This window comes from Elephantulus edwardii, unplaced genomic scaffold (assembly GCF_000299155.1).
Source record: "Elephantulus edwardii isolate Elephantulus edwardi_28Jun2011 unplaced genomic scaffold, EleEdw1.0 scaffold00001, whole genome shotgun sequence".
Lineage (NCBI taxonomy): Eukaryota > Metazoa > Chordata > Mammalia > Macroscelidea > Macroscelididae > Elephantulus > Elephantulus edwardii.
The window spans coordinates 24205157-24228136 of NW_006399751.1; the positions used below are offsets into that span (position 1 = coordinate 24205157).

General features: G+C 39.5%; 1 protein-coding gene across 1 annotated transcript in view; it reads left to right on the top strand.

Moving 5' to 3' along the window:
- The first annotated feature begins 3107 nt into the window (after positions 1 to 3107).
- SLC40A1 (solute carrier family 40 (iron-regulated transporter), member 1) overlaps positions 3108 to 22980 on the top strand; it is a 29438-nt gene continuing 9565 nt past the window's right edge. The window contains exons 1-5 of the mRNA XM_006878763.1: positions 3108 to 3458; positions 4480 to 4547; positions 13743 to 13902; positions 16777 to 16892; positions 17880 to 18006. Of these exons, the coding sequence (XP_006878825.1) occupies positions 3416 to 3458; positions 4480 to 4547; positions 13743 to 13902; positions 16777 to 16892; positions 17880 to 18006 (514 nt within the window). The 5' untranslated portion in view covers positions 3108 to 3415. The remainder of the gene's footprint in view (positions 3459 to 4479; positions 4548 to 13742; positions 13903 to 16776; positions 16893 to 17879; positions 18007 to 22980) is intronic.

Sequence of the window (22980 nt, forward strand, 5' to 3'; positions counted from 1 at the left end):
CTCCCAAACATGATGTCCCTCTCCAAGGATCAATTCCTCCTTGCAACATGCCCAAAGTATGTCAGATGGAGCTTCAGAATCCTTGATTCTGGCTTCACCCTCTCCAGGACAAGCCTGTTTGTTCTCCTAGCAGTCCATGGTATATTCAACACTCTTCTCCAGCACCACAGCTCAAAGGCATCAATTCTCTTTCTATTTTTCGTATTCACTGTCCAACTCTCTGATGCATAGCTGGAAAAGTAGTTTTATAACTCCACAGGATGATGGGCAATTGCTCCCAAGCCTCATGTGATTTATTACCTCTGAAAAACCGCTGGCGGGTCAGCTGTGGGTTGGTTCTGACTTGAACACTACAATAAGAAGTTGGGTTAGAGGGAGCTTTGGTGGACTAATGGTAAAAAGTTGCACTGCCTATTCAAAGGCACATGTTTTGAATGAACCCTGCTGTTCAATGGGAGAATAATGGGCAATCTTCTTTCTACTGTGTGATCTGCTGGTTAGTCAGCTATGAGTTGATTCTGACTCAAAGGTACATAACAACAGCATGAGTGAGATGGGAGTCTAAAAAATTCAACAGCCAGCAAAAGCTCTCTCCTGTATCTGAGCTCTTCCCGTCATAATTGATGATAATCCTATTACTTTTCTTGGAGCAATGTAATGGTGGTGGTTGTGTGCTGTCGGGTTGACGATGATAGTGACCCTACGAACAATAGCTCCGAACCCTGCCCTATCTAAAACCATTCTCTATTCTGTATTTATTCTGGTGAGTTCTGCAGATACAGTGGAGGAGACTTGGGAAGCATATGAAGTAAGTAAAGAAGAAATTTAAGAATAAAACAAAATAATAAAACTCCTTTTTACTTCTTAACCACAAGAACTTGTTACCTATTTTAAATTAGGAAAAATATAGACATTAGATTTTATATGTACCTTTACTCTAATTGAAATTCTTTAAAAATTGGTTAACATATTGTCATTTTCAAACTTGAAAATACCCTTTAAGGTATCTATATTTTAGTAAACAAATTCAAAACTATATGGTTTTCTTGGTTATGATTACACTGACAAAAAGTTGTGGTTTTTGAATTCTAGAGAATATTATCTAGTCTTAGTTCCTTTTCATTTCATGACTCCCATTTAATATCTGATTCTTCTCATTAATTAGGACTTAGAAATGCCCTACTGCCTTTGAGTTTATGATCTGGCTTATCTTTTTCCAAAATATCTTTATCATAATTCACTGAAGTCTCATCAGTTCTTTTTTTTAGATTTGGCTCCTGAGAATTCCTTGGTAAAAGACAGACCATATGTTGCACTCTGAAGTGTATACTGGTTTAAGCATACACTGTTCCATTCCCACAACCACTTTTTAGCCATCATCATCAAGCATCAGAGGAAACTTAAAAAAATTAAAATGAACAGATGACCTTCCATTTAGCCACCTGGAAGTTGGGGACAGCACAGCATTAATTCTTGTAGTATGTAATAATTAATGCAGAGTATTTTGAGGTCCTTATTGCTAAGAGATTGGTGGCAAGATTTCATTAGTTTTTGTGCCTTATTTGGAGACCTTTCAAAGTTCATCTCCACTACCAGATCTTCATAGTGTGGCAAAGTCTAATTTATCAGTTCTCTCCTTGGCAGATACCTTATTTGAATGTGCTTCAGAGGACTTCTCACAGATGTATGGACTCAAGACCCTACTCTTTAAGTTCAGAAAATAACTCAAATCCCTCTGTAAGAAACTGGTGTGTTGTGTAAAATGAAGGAGGGAGGAGAGCTCTTGAAAAGGAAAAATAGTAGTTAACAGCAGTAGCTAAACTGTAAATTCCCTATCTCTACCCTCCAGACCACATGCCAACGGAATCCAGCAGCACCCCGCCCCCGCTGCAGACCTATGGGGCTCCTGATGGGAGTATAGATACAGGGCATATATTCAAGCATATTTCCCTTCACTGGAAAGTCAGTCCCTGAGCACCAAGGAATGGGATCTGGCCGGAGTGTCAATGTGTAGCATCTGCTCCTGGGGTTTTGACGAGATTGAGACGGGCAATAGGACTGCTTAAGGCATAGCAGGAGGAAAAAATCCTAGGAAGCATAACTGCAGTGGTCTTTGAGTCACTCTCTTGCCCCTCAGGAGGTGACCAAATGATTTTATCTGGAGAGGGACAATCCCCGGGAGACAACTGGGATAACCAGTCTTGCAGGTAACTTGTCAGATAGCGAGGCATTTGGAGGGCAGGTGGGGAGGAGACGCCTGGAGCGAAAGGGGGTGTAAAAGGGACGATGGTGAAGGGAAATGCTTGGGATGTTTCCTCCTCCCTGCATCTTCAGGGAAGATCTGGCAGTCTGACATTTGTCCTGGAGTGGGTCATTATCTTGTGGCTTTTCAGGCCTGGGTTTGCTCCCGCGTGGAGAGCTGGATTCTTATTTTCACGCCCTCCCTTTTGAGTCTCTCTGAGGGGAACCTTACTCTGCCGCCCAGGGAAGGGAAGGCATTCTCGGCAGCAGGTGGGCTGGCATTGAAAAGCTGAGAAAAAGACCCCTGTAGAATGAGTTCTAGCTGTGCATCTACGAAGCCTGATGTAGTTTATCTATTTTTCAAAGGAGCCCCCACCCTCGGGCTGGATCCTTTGCTCAGCGTCCGTCCGCGGCTGCCGGCTCCCTGGAGCTCTCAGGTAGCGGACGCGAAGCGCTATCCTCAGACACCTGCTGCTTTGCGCGTACAACCTCTCCACCGGCTCCTCGTGGGGTTCAGGCACCCTCCTCCCTCGTCAGGCCCCCTCAGCCTCCATGAGCCCCCTCCCGAGGTTTCTGGTTGGCGGAAACAGCCGGCCGGGGGAGCGGGCCCGGGCGATGGCGTCCGCAGGCCGCTCAGGTTCGCGGCTAGTCGGACGCTTGCGCCCCGGGCGGCCGTCTCCTGTTGGCCGGAGCTGGAGGGCGGCACAGTGCACACGGGCGGAGGAAGCGCGGAGCGCGCTGCGGAGACGTCCGGGTGGCCCCAAGGAGAGGGGGTGGCCCCAAGGCGAGGGGGCGGCCCCGAGTGGCAGGAGGGAGCTCCGCCCCCGGCCCGGTATAAGTGCGGAGCCAGGCTCGCGGTAGCCACAGCGGCGGGAAGAACTGGGCGCCCTGCTCGTCTCGGGCAGCTGCGAGCCCACTCACCCAGCTTCTATAAGGCTTTCCCTTTCCAACTTCAGCTACAGTGTTAGCTAAGTTTGGAAAGAAGACCATAAAGGAGACCCCTGGGCCGTTTTTCTTTTATTTGCCATAGCTGTCGTTGGGGGTCTTTGGAAACTCAGCTGTTGTGATTTTCGTGGTGCTATATTCTGTTCTTTGCACTCCTGATAACAACAAGCACCTCAGCAGAGCAGAGCAGCCACAGCAGCAGAAGTGCGAGCAGGGGGCTCCTGGTGCCATGAGCGGCTCAAGAGATGAAAACCACCGCAGAGGATGTTGTGGTGAGTTGTGTTGACTGAAATGCATGTTGTGGAAACCCAGGGATGTTGTGAACTTTGGAGACAATTCCGCCTCACAGGTTTTGGGGTAATGTTGTTCAGCTGTCAGCAGGAATGGTTAGTGGTTGGGTTTTTTTTTTTTTCTTTTCTTTTTTCGGGGGGAGGGTTTGAGGAAAGATGTGGGGAAGGTGTTTTGCACCCAGGGCAAGGATGGGAAGGAGTGCGTTGGGCAGGCCGGATTGCCTAGTGCAAGAAATGGAGTGAAAGGATGTTGAAACAAGAGCTTTGTGAGGCAATTGTTGACCAATAGGAAATGTTGAATTTAAGTGGGTAGTTCATTAAACATCCGTTCTTAGGCAAGTAAGAAAATGTGCATGTTGACTGCACAACATTATTAATAAGCAGGGAGCTCTGGTGCCTTGGGGCATTGCATGCTAACCAAAAGGCACCTCTCCCTCCAGCCTTTGAATCCACCAGAGGCTCTGCAGGAGAAAGATGGGCAATCTCATCACAGGTGATTTACAGCCTCCGGAAACCCGCTGGAGGGTCAGCTGTGAGTCAGTTCCTACTCAGCAGCAATGAGTTGAGTGAATGATCATTTTTTAAAAAAGTAAAAATGATTGATGAAGCATTCCGACCCCAGATCACTCCAAACAATAAACCCAAAACAACAACTCCAAACCATTGCTGATAAGTTGAGTCCTACTCATACAGATGCTTCCGGATGCTCTGTGGGCCTAGTGGTAAGCAGTTGCACAGCCAGATCAAAGCTGTACCTTTCAGTACACCAGTTGCTCTGAGCACTGCGAGATAGGTAACCTCCTGTGTGATGTACAGCCTCTGAAAACCCGCTGAAGGCTCAGCTGCGAGATAGTTTTGAATCCTTGGTACAGAACAGCCACAACATACAGACCTTGTAGGACAGAGACTTCATTTTGTTGAGCCCCGAGCGCCACCAGGACTCCTTTCAGCTCATCCATTAACTAAATTTGTTTATTACCTTTCCCCTTGTATACCTTTGCAGGATCTTTCGCAAAATTCCTGACCTCTGCAAAATTCCTTCTCTACCTTGGCCACTCTCTATCTACCTGGGTAAGTGAGAATGCAGAGTAATTCTTACAACATATGTTGCACAATTTCATGCCGGCCAATTGCATTAACCCAGTGTCTAGTTTTGTCGTGGGGTTAAAGAAAGAAATCATCCAACAAAATAACAAAAAAGTTATTTCCACCAAAGGGGTGTTCCCAGTAATGTTATTTTAAAACAAACGAACAAACAAACAAACAAACAAACAAACTAAACCTTCCCTCCTCTAAAAGTTATATGTTGTTGTTGTTGTTGTTATGTGCCGTCGAGTCGCTTCCGACTCATAGCGACCCTATGTACAACAGCCCTAAACTCTGCTCTGTCCTGTGCCTCTGATACTCCCATCCCGATTATCCCAATCACTGAATCAATCCACCTCATAGAGAGCCTTCCCCTCCTGCGCTGTCCCTCCACCCTCCCGAGCATGATGTCCTTCTCCAAGGACCAGTCTCTCCTCACAACATGTCCAAAGTGTGTTAGACGGAGCCTCAGAATCCTTGCCTCCAAGGAGCCACCCGGTTTAACCCTTTCCAGGACAAATCTGTTCGTTTTCCTAGCAGTCCTAGCAGTCCAAAAAAAAAAAAAAAAAGTTATATAGATTGAAAAATAACCAAAGACAGGATGATAAGGATAAGGATATTTACATTATTTCTAGATTATGTATTACATTATTAAGCTTAGTAAATGGTAATATCTACTACTAATAACAACTGGATATGAGCTACCTTCTACTCTTTTACAATTTAAGGTATTGCTCTATTTTCTCCTTTTGTTGAAATTTTATTTTAGTAAAATATGGTAGAATAGTGGATTGACAGACTTGTTACTGCAGGCTAATAATGACACTCAACAATCAAATATATATGACCTCAACAAGAAATACCTGAATGACAAAAATTTTAGCCTTTGAAAATTCTATCAGCAGTGTGGGGCAAATCAGCAACCTATTCCCACTTCTCCCTCTGACTTCCTGTGTGGTCTTGGAAGAATCTCAGTCCATTTGGTGGATTCCTTTACCAACTAAAACTAAAGAAAAAAAGAATAATTTCAGAAAGATGTTTAACATGTATTTAATTATTATTAAAATATTATAGTTTTAATTTAATATAATTAAACAATGACATTTCTTGTTTAAAATATATATCTGGGCATATAATATTCACACTGCATAGGTAATATGTACTTGAAAAGAATCTTAAGGAGGAATTGTAGAGATAATTTTGTGAATGCTATTTTTTTAAAAAAAAACTAGAAACATTTGTTGGATTATTCTTAAGACTTGTATACAGCTATTATGTGAAGAAATCCCTACTCCTGCTCTTGGGAAATTGCTAAGCTAGTTTTTTTACTATCTAAAAAAGTGGTTCATAGATATTTGGAAAGAGGCTTAGACAAAGGAAGACTGCAAAAGAAGGTAAACAGTAGAATTTATGTGAGTTGTTTCTGTTTCAAATGGCTGTTGATTCTAAGTAGAAATCTGATGAAGCTACCCTTAATAAATCTATATCAGATTGGTTCTGAGAAATATAATTTACTAAGTGTTAAGTATTAAGAGGAGACCCTTGGTAGCATACTTAAGCTCTCAGCCTTTAGCCAAAAGGTTGATATTTTGAACCCATCCCAAAGTGCTTTGGAGACAGGTTCAGCAATCTCTTTTCAAAAAGTCCTAGTCATGAAAACCTTATGGATTATATTTCTACTTTGTAAAGGCGTTGGGCCACCATGACTCAGCAACTTGGCTGGAACTGGTTAAATATTAAGACCAATAACAAATGGTCTAGACAGTGTGCAAAATTCTAAGTATGTGGTCAGAGTAAGAAGGTTCTTCACTTATGAAAACTGATTAAAATTTGCCTAATGGACTGGGAAGTCAAATTTGGCAGAAATGGGTGCAGCTCTAGGAAAAATTTTCAGCATGTACTTTCACATGCTGAAAGTTTCACAAGAAAAGTGAGAAGTGACATTCTTAGGATAAATAAAACCCTTAAGGAAGCAAAGGAAGCTCCTGTGGGAAAGTTAGATGCAATTTTTCTTGCATCTGGCTTGATGAACAAACAAAAACACCACTTAAGAAGTAGTCTGTAGGGAGTTGTGTGGCAAACCCAAAGGCAACACCTTTGACAGTTAAAGTCCACCATTAACTTGGGGAAATTGATGGCCAATCTCCTCCCAGGTGATTTACAGCCTCAGAAAACCTGCTAGAAGGTCAATTATAAATGATCAAAACCCTATGGCAATGAACTGATTTGAGTTATATACAGTGTAGGGGTGTTCTGATTGTCATGGTCCAAATTGAGTTGTGTTGCTAACTGAAAGGAAGTACCTCTCTGATGGTTCAAATCCACCAGTGGCACTGAGGGAAAAAGAGTGGCAAACTCGTCCCACTTGATTTACAGCCTCAGAAAGCCCATTGGAGGGTTAGATATGAGTCAATTTTGACTTGATGGCAATGAGTTTATAGACATTTAGTGAACTTGGATTTTTTTCACTGCAATGGGAAGCAAAAGGAGCAATACACTCTTATTCCAGGTAATCCCACCCTTAGGTTTTGTCTCTTACTTAGCATTCAGCCAACTTTTCTAGCAATAAAAGTATGTAGATTAGTATATTTAAATACATTTAGCTATCTGTGTATTGCCTAGGCTAAATCATCGTTTCCCACATACTGACCATATGTCAGCACAGAATGTTATCTTCGATTAGATTTGTGGTTGATTACATGATTTTTCTTCCTAATTTAAGTTTTCTCTGCCAGTCAATCAATACCATTTTACTGTGCTTTACTATGCAATATCCTACTCAGTCTGTATGCTGAGCAAATAATTCATGAAGCCAGACTCTGAAGAGGAGTGTGGTATCAGAATTGGAGGAAGACTCATAACAAACTATGTTATGCTGATGACAACTTTGCTTGATGAAAGTGAGTAGGATATAAACTTCTGTGGCAGAAGATCAAGGACTGTAGTATGGATTACATTTTAACATCAAGACAAAGATCCTCACCACAGTCCTAACAGTCAACATTATGATAGATGGAGAAAATATTGAAGCTGTTAATGATGCCATCTTGCTTGGATCAACAATCAACACCCTTGGTACCAGCCATCAGAAATCAGAAGATGTATTACATTGGGCAAGTCTACAGTCAGGAACTCTCTAAAATACTGAAGAGCAGTGGTGTCAGTTTGAAGATGAAGGTGTGCCTAATTCAGGCCATGATCTTCTCAATCACCTTCTATGCATCAGAGAACTGGACAATGAATAAGGCTGACAGAAGAAGAATTTATTCCTTTGAGTTGTGGTGCTGGAGAAAAGTACTGAATATCCCAGGGACTTCCAAAAGAACAGATAAATCCTGGAATGGGTGTAGTCAGAGTGTTACTTGGAGGCAAGGATGACAAAACTTCGTCTTTTATACTTTGGACATGTAATGAGGCGAGGCTATTCCTTGCAAAGGGACATCATGTTTGGAAAGATGAAGGGCCAATGAAAGAGAGGCAGACCCCCAACCAGATAGACTGACACTGGGACTTCAGCAATGGGTGGGATATGAGGATGGCAAAGGATAAGGGGAGGTTTTAGTGTGCCTGTCCATAGTGTTGCTATGAGTCATATTCAACTCGATAGCACCTAACAACAATGACAGTGTAACACCCTTGATATCAGCAGTCAAGAAATAAAAGACATCATGCAGTGGAAAACTCTATCCTCAAGGACCTCTCCAAGGTGTAAAGGGGCAATGTTGTCAGGTTAAAGATTAAAGTGCACCTGAGTCAAGCCATTTCTATGGTCTTTGCAATTACTTGACATGCATCTGAAAGATGATCAAGACCAGGAATGATAGAAGAACCAGTGGCTTCAGTTGTGGTGTGAGAGAAGAGTACTGAATATTCCTGCAAAAGAACAAAAAATATGGCCTGGAGAAGGTGTAGCTAGGGCTTTCCTTGGAAGCAGGGATGATGAAGCTTATCTCACATACTTGGGGCATGTTTGGAGGGGCCAGTCCTTGGAAAAGAAAATCATGTTTGCAAAGGTGGAGGGTCAGCTATGGGTTGGTGCAGACTACTTGGCATATAACAACAATAACAGTGACAACAACTTAATAATGATTTGGTTTTGGTCTCTGATAGCTTCATGATTTTCATTGATTGCTAAAACTCCAGTGCCTTCAGCCATAATGGGTCATAGTTGCCTTTCTGTATTTAGTAAGTAGACTGATGACCTAACAATAGATTGATGGCCACAATATTTCACTCAGAGATAGTTATCTGGTATTCTGGTTTCAATTCAGTATGGGTAAATCTGTAAACAAATCATCAAAGTAGGGTGAGAGCCTTTAGCAAGGCTGCAACGGAAATAAGGAAAGAATGAGTAGGCTTGAGATTGCATTAAATGAACCTCTGCCAGATTCTTTGTGAATTTAGAATCTCTTTCTTCTTTAACAAATACTGCATAATGCCACAGTTACAAAAGAGGACTGACATAGGGGTTGGGGGGAGACTGAAAAAGAGGGGATAAATAAAGTATACTGTATTGAAACAGTTGAGGGAGAGAACTGTCTAAAAGGTATATACGATTAGGTATTATTGTCATGATAGGAGTCCAGAATGAAGACAGCATAGTGGAGTGGACTTGGGGGGAGAGATTGTATAACAATGAAAGAATTTTTCTTTTACTTTTCAAAGAATCTCTTTCTTCTTTAGTTAGTCCCTTTGGAAAATTTGGTCACGGAGGGATCAAGAGAAGATGGAAGGAATACACAGAGTCACTGTACCACAAATAATTGACTGACACAGAACAATTTCATGGAGTAGCATATGATCAAGAACCAGTGGTAGTAAAGGCGGAATTTCAAACTTTTCTGAAGGAATTGGCAAAAAAAATAAAACCCCAGGAATTGATGGGATACCAATCCACATATTTCAACAAACAGATGTGGCCCTGGATGTGCTCACAAGGTTGTGCCAAAAAATCTGGAGGACAGCTACCTGGCCAACTGACTGGAAAAGATCCATATTTATTCTTATTCCCCAAAAAGGTGACCCAACAGAGCATGGGAACTATTGAGCAGTATCACTAATACCACACACAAGCAAAATCTTGCTGATATCTTTATCTCTAAAACCAATTAGAACAGTACATTGACAGAGAACTGCTAGAAATACAAGCTGGATTTAGAAGAGGCCATGGCACTAGGGCCATGATGGCCAATGTAAGATGAATCTTGGCTGAAAGCAGAGAGTACCAGAAAGATATTTATTTGTGTTTTCTTGACAATACAAAGGCATTTCACTGTGTAGATCACAAAAAAATTATGGTTAACATTGAGAAGAATGGGAATTCCAGAATATTTTATTGTGCTCATGCAAAACCTATTCCAAGACCAGGGAGCTGTTGTACAAACAGAGCAAGGGAACATTACATGTTTCAAAATCACAAAAGGAGTGGGTCAAGGATGTATCTTTATTCCATCCCTTATTATCTATATGTAGAACAGATCATTTTGGAGGCTGGACTTTATGAAGAAGAATGTGGCACCAGGCAAGATTGGAGGAAGATTCATCAACAACCTTTGTTATGCATATAAATACAACATTGCTCACCAAAACTGAGGAGGACTTGAAGTGTTTGCATAGAAGCTCAAGAACCGCAGCCTCCAAGATGGATTACTCCTCAACATCAAGAAAACAAAGGTTCTATCCACTAAGGCCAGTAGGCAGTATCATGATATATGGAAAAAAGATTGATTTTAATGATTTCATCTTGCTTAGATCCACAATTAAAACTTTTGACACCAGTAGTCAGGAAATCAAGACGAATTCTTTTGGGAAAGTCTGCTGTCAGGGACCTCTCCTGAGGGCTAAATAACAATGATGTTAGTGTTGAGATTAAGATGCTCCTGATCCAGGCCATGGTCTTTTCAGTTGCTTATTATGCATCTGAGAACTGGACAATGACTAAGAATGTAGAGAAGAATCTATACCTTTGAGTTGTGGTGTTGGAGAAGAGTACTGAATATCCCATGGACTACCAAAAGAACAAATATGTTTTGGAGAAGGTGCAACCAGAGTACTCTTTGGAGGTAGCAATGGCAAAGCATTGTCTCACATACTTTGGGCGTGTTGTTAAGAGAAGCTGTGCCTTAGAGAGGAGCTTTATACGTGGAGAGGTAGAAGGAAAGTAAAAGAGAGGAAGACCCTTAGTGAGATGGAATCAAACAGTGACTGTGACAATGGGTTCAAGTGTGTTGATATGATAAGAATGGCACAGGGTCAGGGTTCAGATCTGTTGTTCACAGGGTCACTATGTATTGTACTTGCAAAACCCAGCAATAACAACAGTATATACTTTTTTTGTCATTTAGTACAATGATATTTGAGTCTCATTCAATTTCTACTTAAATTTTATATACAGACCTTCTTAGTCACTTTTTTATTAAATCAAGCTAAAAAGTAAAATCTGGGAATTATTAAATCATGATATTGATTTGTTCTCAAACCACTTAAATGTTTGTAAAATAACCCAAACAGAACAATATCGTTGTTAGGGGTGCAGTCTCTGTAGGGAGGAGTTGTGCTGTTAACCCAAAGGGCATGCCTCTGATGGTGGTTTGAATCAAAAGGAGAAAGAGGGGCATTTTCTTCCCAAAGGATTTACAGCCTCTACAGCTTCAGAAACCTAAATGGAGTGTCACCTAGGAGTCATAAATGAGAGGATGACACTATCAGCTTTTGTTTCTCTCTAGTTCTTCTATATTGACTCATTTCACAACTGGAATACACTGAACATCTGACTATTATTCCTTTGTTGATGCCACAAATATTTGCTGTGCCTGTGCTCTGGTCATGTTAAAACACTGCTGAGGACTGAGAGTGTACTCAGTTCCAGAGCTTGTTCTCAGTTCCAGACCATCAAGAGTGTCTTGGTCTTTCAAACTTGATTTTTTGGTTTGTTTTAATGTGTACTTGACCATAGCCACCCCATCCTTTACAGTCCTAATCTTGTTAATTTTAAATTGTGTTTCAAAACTAAATTCGTCATTCTCTACAACATCCTTACTCGGCTTTGGCACTGTTGACGTTTTGGGCTGGCTAATTCACTGTTGTAGGAGTGTGCCCTTTGCATTGTAAGGATGTTCAGTAACACCCCTGACATATTTAAATAAATGCCAATAGAAATCCCGTGTAGCTATGACAACTCAAAATGACCTCATGGGCCAAGTGATCCCTATCAGATGAAACTGCTCCTTGTTGAGAACTCTCGGCCTATACTAAACTTATTTTGCAGGATTGTTACTTTGCTTGCTATCAAGTAGGTTCTGACTGGTAGCAACTTTCTATGACAGAGTAGAACTGCCCCATAGAATTTCCTATTCTGTAATCTTTATGGGTACAGACAGCAGGTCTTTTCTGTCTGGCTGCTGGGTTCCAACTGCCTACCTTTCAGTTAACAGTGAGTGCTTGACCATTGTGTCACCAGGACTTACACCTTTGCTAAAGTACATCAGTTTAAGTTTTGTGTTCCTAAGATTTGCCTTTATTAACTTGTAAAAGTCATTTGCCACACTGAGTTAATACCTTGCTTTCCACGTATTAAACTTATCAAGATGTTAACAGATGTTGTAAAGAACTAAGAGTTTAAGAACTTTCACAGAGGATCAAATTGATAAGGAACCCAGTCTCAGAATCTATTTTCTGAAATGATTTCTAGAGATGAATTGCTAAAAAAATGTTACTGTCCTTCTTGATGTCAGTTAGCCTGAGAGGCCACATATAGAGCCTAAAGACATTTTATTATGGTTCATTATTAAAAAGAGGAAGACCCTCAACAAGATAGATTTATACAGTGACTTCAACAGTGAGTCTGAAGATGGCAGAGTTTGTGAGGATGGCACAGAACAGGGTAAGGTGTCTGTCTTTTGTTACTCGCTCTCTATGGGTCATAGCTGAGCTTGTGACACCTCACAACAACGGCAACTATATTAATTTCTTATATGCTCATTTACATAAATAATTGAAAAGCTTCTTTTATACTTATTCCAAATTTTGTAGTAATGAATCCTAAAATCTGTATGCTCTGGAGTCTATGTGAAGAAACACTTATTGCCCCCCTTATTTTAGAACACAACTGCATTACATATTACATTTAAATTATAAGAAGTGATACATTTAAGTTAAAGATATATTTAATTTTTTTTTGTCACCTAGGTTCTTTATGTGTCAGAATTTGTCTTTATATTAAGCCTGTCTTCCTAATCACTGTGCTGTTGGCTAACTGATATTTACTTATTAAATAGAACATTGATTTTTAGGTGGTTAGAAGAAAATGAAACTTTAGAGGTCATATAGTCCTGTCACTTTATGAATTGAGCATCTGGCTCTTTTTCTTTATATTAAAGGCATACTGAAGCTATTCTTTGGAAAGGGACATCATGCTTGGAGATGCAGGGTCATTGAAAGAGAGGAAGACAGCTGATGAGAGAGATTGACACGTTGACTGCAGTGATGGGCTTATGTGTGTTGGAGGCGATGAGGATGGCCCAGGATAGGACGGGGTTCTGATCTGTTGTTTGTAGGATTACTGTGAGCCACTCTCTACTTGGCGGCACCTAACAACCACAACAATGCTTATAAAAGGAGCTCTGGTAGCCTAATGGTAAGGAGTTATGCTACCAATCCATAACCACATTTGAGTCCACCAGCTGCACCTCAGGAGAGAGGTGGACAGTCTTCTTCCCTGAAATTTATTGCCTCCAATAAATCACTGGAGGGTCAACTATGACTCAGTTCCAACTCAACAGCACATAGCAACAACCACCCTGTTATTTAGTTCTGGTTTGGTAGCAAAGAACTTAATGCTTGTCACCATAGGACAGATAAGTTCTGAGTCTGAGTCTAGAAATCTGACACATTTTGTCTCAAAACCTTTTCTTGCCTTAGGAAACTACGTCGTCTCTAGAATGATATTGAGTGTGTGTGCGTTTGATAATATGATGGTTATTACTTAGTAATAATTTCCATAGTGGTAGGAAGTACTTTGAAGAATCATTTTAGCACTATTCAATCTATACAAGAATTGACTTTGAAAGCCTTGTGTTGTAATCAAAGTGCCCTTTTGATAAGAAAGCAACTTCCTGCTTTCTTGTCTTAAGATGAGAAAAAACAAATATCTCATCAGAACCTCTTTTTTTCTTATTCAAGGGAGATCGAATGTGGCACTTCGCAGTCTCTGTGTTTCTGGTAGAGCTGTATGGAAACAGCCTCCTCTTGACTGCAGTCTACGGACTGGTGGTGGCAGGATCGGTTCTGGTCCTGGGAGCCATCATTGGTGACTGGGTGGATAAGAATGCCAGACTGAAAGGTGAGTGTTGTTATAACTAAGCTTTTGTTCCGAAGGGGAGCAGTACCTGAGCTACTTCTATAATAATTGGTTTGAAGAACAAACATACCAAGATCAACCACTGTGACTAACTCAGTTAATGTGAATGCCTGGCCTCCAAGGATAGGGTCCTTGGTGACAGCGTTCGACGTTCAGTGGCTTCTAACAAAGTTCAGATGCCAGGATATTTGAACCAATAATTTATTTTTTTTAATATTTGTCTGTTTATAAATTCTAGATGTTAAAGATTATTATCTTAGCCCTTGTCTTTAAAAAAATTTTCTTTTTGAGAATATACAAAGCAAAACAGATACTAATTCAACAGTTTCTAGATAATACAATTTAGTGACATTGATGAAATTCTTTTTGTGTGTGTAATCATTCATACCCTATCAATATTCTAGGAATTAGGTTAAATAAAGATTTTAATTTTGACTCCCTTCTTAAGTATGAGTTCCTCTGGTGTAATGTTTTTAGAATGGCTTTAATATCTGTCTTCTGGGTAACTATGTTTCATTTAGTGTCTGTGTGTGTGATGGTGGTGGTGGAGAGAATTGAAAACTAAATATAGATTCAAAGCAGAATATTTGCGCCTGTATCAGAAAGACCTCAATTATAATATACTTAAAGAAGAAAAAGAAATAATTATTAACGTCTGTTGTAGAGCATTACAACTAATATCATTCAATTTTCTACTGGACATGGAGAATGTGATTGAGCAGTTTAATTATCCAAGATATTGGGCAATATGGATAATTATTTAGAGAAAAATTTTCCTGATTTGACCTGTGGATCATGCCAATACCTGAGAAGTTTGCCTTAGATACTGGGGAAAGATCGAGATAGTGTTAGTTTCTTTTGATTACCTCTCCTGGATGCAGAGCACCCTGGATTATCAAATTCTAAGATATGATGCTGTTAGTATAATGGCCCAGAAAAACATCTTTCTGGACTGTGAATGGGTAGAGCAGAAGAGAGAGATTTGTTGTTGTTGTTGTTATGTGCCGTCGAGTCGCCTGCGACTCATAGCGACCCTATGTGCAACAGTCCTAAACTCCGCTCTGTCCTGTGCCAATCGCACTGTCTCTGACACTCCCATCCCAATTATCCCAGTCACTGAATCAATCCACCTCATAGAGGGCCGTCCTCTCCTGCGCCGTCCCTCCACCCTCCCAAGCATGATGTCCCTCTCCAAGGACCGGTCTCTCCTCACAACATGTCCAAAGTATGTTAGACGGAGCCTCAGAATCCTTGCCTCCAAGGAGCCACCCGGTTTAACCCTTTCCAGGACAAATCTGTTTGTTTTCCTAGCAGTCCATGGTATTCTCAATACTCTTCTCCAGCACTACAGCTCAAAGGCATCAATTCTCCTTCTATCCTCCTTGGTCATTGTCCAACTCTCTGATGCATAACAGGTGACTGCGAAGACCAGAAGAGAGAGATAGATTATAGATATAGACAGAGGTAGAGGTAGAGGTAAAGGGAGAGAGAGAGAGAGAGAGAGAGAGAGAGAGAGAGAGAGAGAGATAAAATATATAGATATATATATATATAAAAGTTACGTTAAAAAAATAAGAAAAAAATGTTATGTAGTTTAGGTGGGAGTGGGAGAAGTTTTATTTATTAGATCACACATAAGAAAATAGGAATATTATACGTCGGAGCCTTTAGCCTTGTGATTGTTGAATAGTAGAATTGTAGATTAGGAAAGAATGTGATTTGGATGAAGAAGAGCGTATCAGGATAGCTGTCTCCGTCTATTTTTGTGTATATGCCACCTTCTCTAGGTTAAAATAACCTAGGTTATTTCCCCTGTGAACCCACAAGAATGAGCCCTTAATACCTCTGCTATTGCACTTGCACTCATAACTCTGTTGACTTGCTTGATTCCTACTCATAGATACTAAGAATCTCATTTGGTTCACATTTAATCCTAGAACAATGAATTGGTACATGAATAAATGAATGAGTTATATGTTGGAATTTCATTCTGAACCACTTTCAAAATGCATTTTGATCTGTATTGGTGCTTTGATTTGATGTTTCAAGCCTATGTGAGCTTTATTATCCTTGAAGACAAGACTATAATGATACTTTTTACATATCCTGTGTATTTTTCAAGGTGTTTGCATCAGGATTTTATTTGAGCATTGTAATGATCCTATAAAATAAGAAAGGCAGGTATTACCCTTATGGTCATAGTCATTAAAGCTCTCATCATCTTCCTGTTGACAAAAAAAGACTACCAGTTGTCCTTACTGGTGTTCACACCTATATTTACGCCACTCCTTTATCCATATGGTTGCTTCGCTGCATGAACACTCTTACTTTATGTGAAAAAAAGTATAGCTTAGAACTTCTTAGTAGGTCAAAAGAAAACACACTGCAGCTTTACTCTTGATGCATTTTTGCTTTTCCTATTTACTGTTCTATTTTATCGGATTAAGCCAGTCAGGTAGATACTGGATCCTTCTGTATAACCTCCCAAGTATTCTTGTTTTAGCTAGACACATGTTTAAACAAGTAGATAAAAAATAGTTTTTGTGTATGTAATAATTCTGATATCAGTCAACTTTCAAGAGAATAGACTAAACAAAAATTTCATCATTATAAATTATTTCAGGTAAAAAAGTGTGGAGTCTTTATCATCCAGTTTGCAAGTTTTACTGGTTCGATGTGATGTGCTGGCTGGTGGTGGGATAGTGAGGAAGGTAGATGAGGCAGGATTTATTCCAGTAACCTCTTTTCCCCCTTGTGATTCATAGACATGTAATTTAAAGTAGTAGAACACTGATGTAAGGCTAGTCCTACAAAGGCGTTCAGCAAGGTGAACACTTTAATTTTCCCTCTGTGCAGTGGCCCAGACTTCACTGGTGGTCCAGAATGTTTCAGTCATCCTGTGTGGAATAATCCTGATGATGGTTTTCTTATACAAAACTGAGCTTCTGACCATGTATCATGGATGGGTTCTGGTAAGTTCTCCATTAGATACTTGATTCCAGAAAGTGGAGCATCAGGCAGTGCTAAAAGAGGAAAGTCCTTAGAGGTTAGGTGTCTTTTTGCAAATGCGAACTTTAGTATTGATATCTGCGACTATTTTTATGCCCTCAACATTGTTTTCTCCTATAACAGACAAGTTTTTAGTATTTTCTTAGAATTAAATTTTGCCTTTTTGGCTTTTTATGGTATTTCTAGAAATTTATTGTATAAATAAATATTGTGCTAGTTTTTACCTGTAATACTAATTTGTTGACACTTTGTAAGAAATATTTTATATATACATTTATTTATGTATATATGTCATGACTGCATTCTCTTACAATGAGTGACATTTCTGTTTGAGGATGTTAAATGTGATAATATCTCGTGCTGAAGAGAAGGATATGGTACTGCGGAATAAAATGGGTTTGATGTTACTGTTGAATATTATATGCATATTAGGATTGATATTATAGAAAGTCAATGCTAAGAAGAACAATAGAAATCTAGTTTAGTTATTAATTTTGTTGTTCACGACAACTAAGACAAAGTAAAATTAGTTGATTGTCTAGTATCATACAAGTAGAAAGTTATTAGAGATCTGATTTAAATAAAGGCTTTCTCATTTCCTTCTATGTGTTCTTTTTAGAAGAGGTACTTGCAGAAAAAAATGTTGAAAACTACCAGTATGTTAATATTTTTTAATAAGCTATGTTACATACATGTGTACTTATTATTATAATTTTTGTTTTATGGATACATGATACAAAAAAAGAAAGCTATACGTCTTTTGGCTTGACCATTGATATTTATTTTTCCTAAGTACAAATGAATATGATTACTTACTCTGAAATGAAATTAAAACCAAATATTACTATTGTGTCACAAAGGACCATTTAAAAACTACCTTATTTCGTGAGACAGGTGGGTCAATTATGGCAACTGCTGTTCTTAACACAACTTTTTTTTTAACTCCCCAGACGTCCTGTTATATCATGATAATCACTATTGCAAACATTGCAAATTTGGCCAGTACTGCTACTGCAATCACAATCCAAAGGGACTGGATTGTTGTTGTTGCAGGAGAAGACAGAAGCAAATTAGCAGGTAATTTGGTTATCTCTTTCAACCAAATAGATTATTTTATGGTTTATCTCAAAGCAATAGAAATAAGAAGTTTTTACTTTTTTGTTTTGTTCCAAATATTTTTTTAGGAAAGAATCAGCTGAAAATATCTTTCTTCTTATTGATTACATTATCAATCAGTACTAAGATTTATCTCATTGTTAGAAAATTCATTTGCAGAATATTTAAATTCTCTTATTTCATGAAAACCTGGAAGTTAGAAAAACTATCTCTGTCTCTCTCTCAATTCTATTACGATTTCTAAATGCTTGCTTAATACTTTGAACCTGAAAGTCTAACCTGGGTTAAATATTGTATCAGTAACGCATGGGTATTGTTTTTTTCCAAACCACATAGAAATGATTAAGTTGTGCATGTGATTGTAGAATGTAATGTTTTCTGCTGTAAAGCTGTATTACAGAAGAAAACCAAACAAAAAACTAGAACAAAACAAATTGTATTAAATAAATTTATTGTATGAGGTAATAGAATAAGTACTATTACAAATACTGAAGAATTACAGGATGAAATACAATTTTATTTTTTTTTTAAAATTATTTTATTTTGGGGGCGGGGGGAGAGGGTTGGGTGGGTAGAGAAGTGCAGCAATGAATGAATGGAAATCCAAATTATCTGTAAATGTTCATTAAAATTATTAAAAAATACCAATAAATTTTTTTAAATTTTATTTTATTATTTTGTGTGTGTACTGTCAAATCGGATCTGACTGGTACTGGAGGATATTGCCCCTCCTTCTCCAGCAGAGCATCTGGTGGATTTGAACCACATACCTCTGGGATTGCAGTGTAGCTTCTTGCCATTAGGCCAACAGAACTCCCTTAAAATATAGCTTTTAAGATGCTTAAAGTATTATCTATTCTTTTTTGACTAGCAATTTTTTTTTATTTTAGGCAACGTTTACAGAAAGGATGGGTTTTCATTCATTCATTGATACACATTTTCCTCCCTCCTTATCCTCCAATTCACTTTGTAATGCATGTTTTTTCCCAGATTTTTAATTGTCATACATATAATGTCTAACATCCATTCTTTTCAGATAGTCCTTCTCTTTTCCTATTCCTCCTCTCCCCTCCATTGTGTCTATACTATTTCTGTAACAATGGTCTTATGCAACATTTACCTTTTGAGACTGAGATATTTCAGTCTGCATAATGTCTTCCAGACTCATCCATGTTGTGTAGTATCTTTCAAGTTCTTCATTTTCAGTGCTGTATAATGAGTGGAGGTACTGTCGTTTTCTCTATCCATTCGTTTGTTGACAAGCACTTGGAATGCTTTCACCTCTTCACTATTGGAATAATGCAGCTGTAAACATGAGTGTGCATATATCTGTTTGCATCATGATTCTGATTTCTTTAGGATTTTTTTCTCAGTAGTGGGTACCTAGGCCAAATGGTATTTCTGTTTCCAACTTTTTAAAACAGTTTCAGACTGATTTTCATAGTGGTTGTACCATTTTCCATTCCCAACAGCAGTGAAGGAGAATTGCCATCTCCAAATCCTCACAAGCATTTGTTGTTTGCTGCCATGTTGAACTTTGCTGTTGTTGCTGGGATGAGATGATAAGTCATTGTTTTGATTTGTATCTGACTAATAGCTAGGGATTTGGAACGGGTTTTTTTTTTTTAACATTTCTTAATGTGTGTGTTGGCCCTCTGAATTTGTTCTTTGGTGAAGTGACTCTTCATATCTTGTTCCTGTTTTGTAATTGGAGTATTTTCCTTTTTCTTGTTGAGGTGCTGGAGTGGTCTATAAATTTCAAATGTGAGTCCCTTATCAGATATGTCATTTCCAAATATTTTCCCCCCACTCTGAAGGTTTCCTTTTTACCCTGTTAGAGAAGTTTTTTGACGTGCACAGGGATTTGATTTTTTAAAAGGTCTCCTTTATCTATTTTATCCTCTTCTGACTATAGGTAAGGTGCTTAGAATTTTAATATTCCACTGGAAACAGAGATAGGTAGCCAAAGAAAGACTGAAAAATGCTTACAAAGGGACAAATTTTCTTATTTCGGTATTAAGTTTGGAACAACTTCCTTTACTTTATAATTTCTACTTGTACCTCTCACCTCCCCCAGTAAAACACATATGTCTGACACACAAGGGGTTGATGATTACACAGAGTGAAGAAGAGAGGGTACACCCACCTGTGGTCATCTCATTCAGATCCTAGTCTGTGAGATAACAGGTATCAGAGACACATTGCCCAACTGTCCTTACAGACAATATCCTGATGACTTAAGGTCTATCCAAGAACACAGAGGCCAGATTATGTGCTGAAGTTACCAAACAACCTTGCTTGACTAAGACATGTGATTTAAAGCAAAGGGGGGGGAGGTGTTGAGATGAGGTGGTAAGAGGAAGGAACACTGTTTGTGTAAAGCTCTAGAACAAGAATATACGTGAATCATCACTTGTGGTCTGTATTGTAATTGAGGTAAAAACACCGCAGTGATTTTAGAGGTTGATAGATATACCTTTGACCACACCTCTGGCTGTTCAACTCCACCAGAGGCTCTTTGGGAGAAAACTGAGCAATCTCGTCCTGTTCAGTTTACAGTCTTAGTAACCAGTCAGCTGTGCATCAGTTCTACCTTGACGACAGTGAGTGAGATATGCCTATGATAAGTTGCACACCTGCATCTAGACTGTCGGAATTTCTTTCTGCATCTCAAGTAGGGATTATATATTTTTAATTTTTACTAATTATTACTTCTCTATCGTTTTAGTTTATTGAACTTTAAGGAAAATATGTGTGCTGCTTTATTTTTCTTTAAATGTTCTATTTTAAGTATGTAATACCAGTCGAGTTGCTATAATCAAGGATGCTTTAGGCAGAATATTAAATGATCCAGGAGTTATTAAAAGAAGATGGAAGGAATATACTGAGTCATTGTATTGAAAGGAATTGGCAGATACAAAAGAATTTCATGAAATAGCATTTGAGCCAGAGCCTATGGTGATGAAAGAAGAAGTTCAAGCTGCTTTGAAGGAAAGAGCAAAAAATAAGGCCCCAGGAATAGATGGTATAACAATTGACATATTTCAGCTAACAGTTGCTGCCCTGGATGTGCTCACCAGGTTGTGCCAAGAAATCTGGAGAACAACCACCTGGCCAACTGACTGGAAGAGATCTATATTTATTACCATCCCAAACAAGGGTGACCCAACAGAGTGTGGAAACTATAGAACAATATCATTGATTTCACATGCAAGCAAGATTCTACTGAAGATTATCCAAAAATGACTGGAACAGCACATCAGCGGAGAACTGACAAAAGTCCAGGCTGGGTTTAGAAGGGGTCGTGGTACTGGGGATATTGTAGCTGATGCTAGATGGATCTTAGCTTAAAGCAGGGAATACCAGAAGAATGTCTATCTGTGTTTCATTGATTATGCAAAGGCATTTGACTGTGTGGATCATAACAAACTGTGGCTGACTCTGAGAAGAATGGGAATCCCAGAACATTTAATTGTGTTAATGCGAAACCTATACTTGGACCAAGAGGCAGTCGTTAGAACAGAGCAGGGTAACACTGCATGGTTCAAAATTGGGAAGGGCGAACGCCAGGGATGTGTCCTATCTCCATACCTTTTCAACCTGTATGCAGAGCAGATTATCAAAAAAGCTGGACTCTATTAGGAGAAGTGTGGCGTCAGGATTGGTGGAAGATCTATTAACAATCTGTGTTATGCAGATGACACAACCCTGCTTGCTGAAAATGAGGAGGACCTCATACACTTGCTGCAGAGGGTCAAGGACTGCAGCCTTCAGTATGGACTGAGGCTCAGTGTCAAGAAGGCAAAGGTTCTCATCACTGGACCAATTGGTAGTATCAGGATGGATGGCGAAGAGCTTGAGATTGTTCACAGCTTCAGTTTGCTCGGCTCCACGGTCAACACTCTTGGCACCAGCAGCCTGGAAATAAAAAAACGTATTGCGATGGGAAAGTCTGCTGTTAGGGATCTCTCTAAAGTGCTCAAGAGCAACGGTATCTCTCTGAAGACTAAGGTGTGCCTGATACAGGCCATGGTCTTTGCAATCACTTGTTATGCATCAGAGAGTTGGACAATGACTAGGGAGGATAGAAGGAGAATTGATGCCTTTGAGCTGTGGTGCTGGAGAAGAGTATTGAATGTACCATGTACTGCCAAGGGAACAAACAAATTCATCCTGGAGAGGGTTAAACCAGGCTACTCCTTGGAGTCAAGGATTCTGGGGCTTCATCTGACATACTTTGGACATGTTGTAAGGAGAGACAGGTCCTTGGAGAGGGACATCATGGTTGGTAGGGTGGAGGGACAGTGCAAGAGGGGAAGACCCTCTATGAGGTGGATTGATTTAGTGACTGGGGTAATCGGGATGGGTGTGTCAGAGGCAGTGCAATTGACACAGGATAGAGCAGGGTTTAGGGCTGTTGTATGACAGGGTTTAGGGTTGCTATGAGTTGCAAACCACTCGAGGGCACATAACAACAACAACAATACCAGTCCATGTTTTTAGATTTAAAAAAAAAAGCAAAAGTAAGCATGAAGGGAGTTGTTGGTGATGCAATGGTTCAAGTACTTGACGGCTAAGTGAAAATTTGGTGTTTAAAATCAGCAGCTAATACACAGAGATAAGATGTGGCAGTCTGTCTCCATGAAAGATTAGAGACTTGGTAACCGTACCAAGCAGTTCTACTCTGTCCTAGATGGTCACTAGGAATTGGACTTGAATTGATAGCAATAAGTTTGCAATGCCAAGTTGTTACTTACTGTCATGTTCCGGTCCTTAACTATCACTGAAAACAGTTAAATTGGAATTAAATGATCACAAAATTCTATACTTTTGTTAGAAAGTTGTTGTTGTTGTTATGTGCCGTCGAGTCTTTTGCGACTCATAGCGACCCTATGTACAACAGCCCTAAACCCTGCTCTATCCTGTGCCAATCTC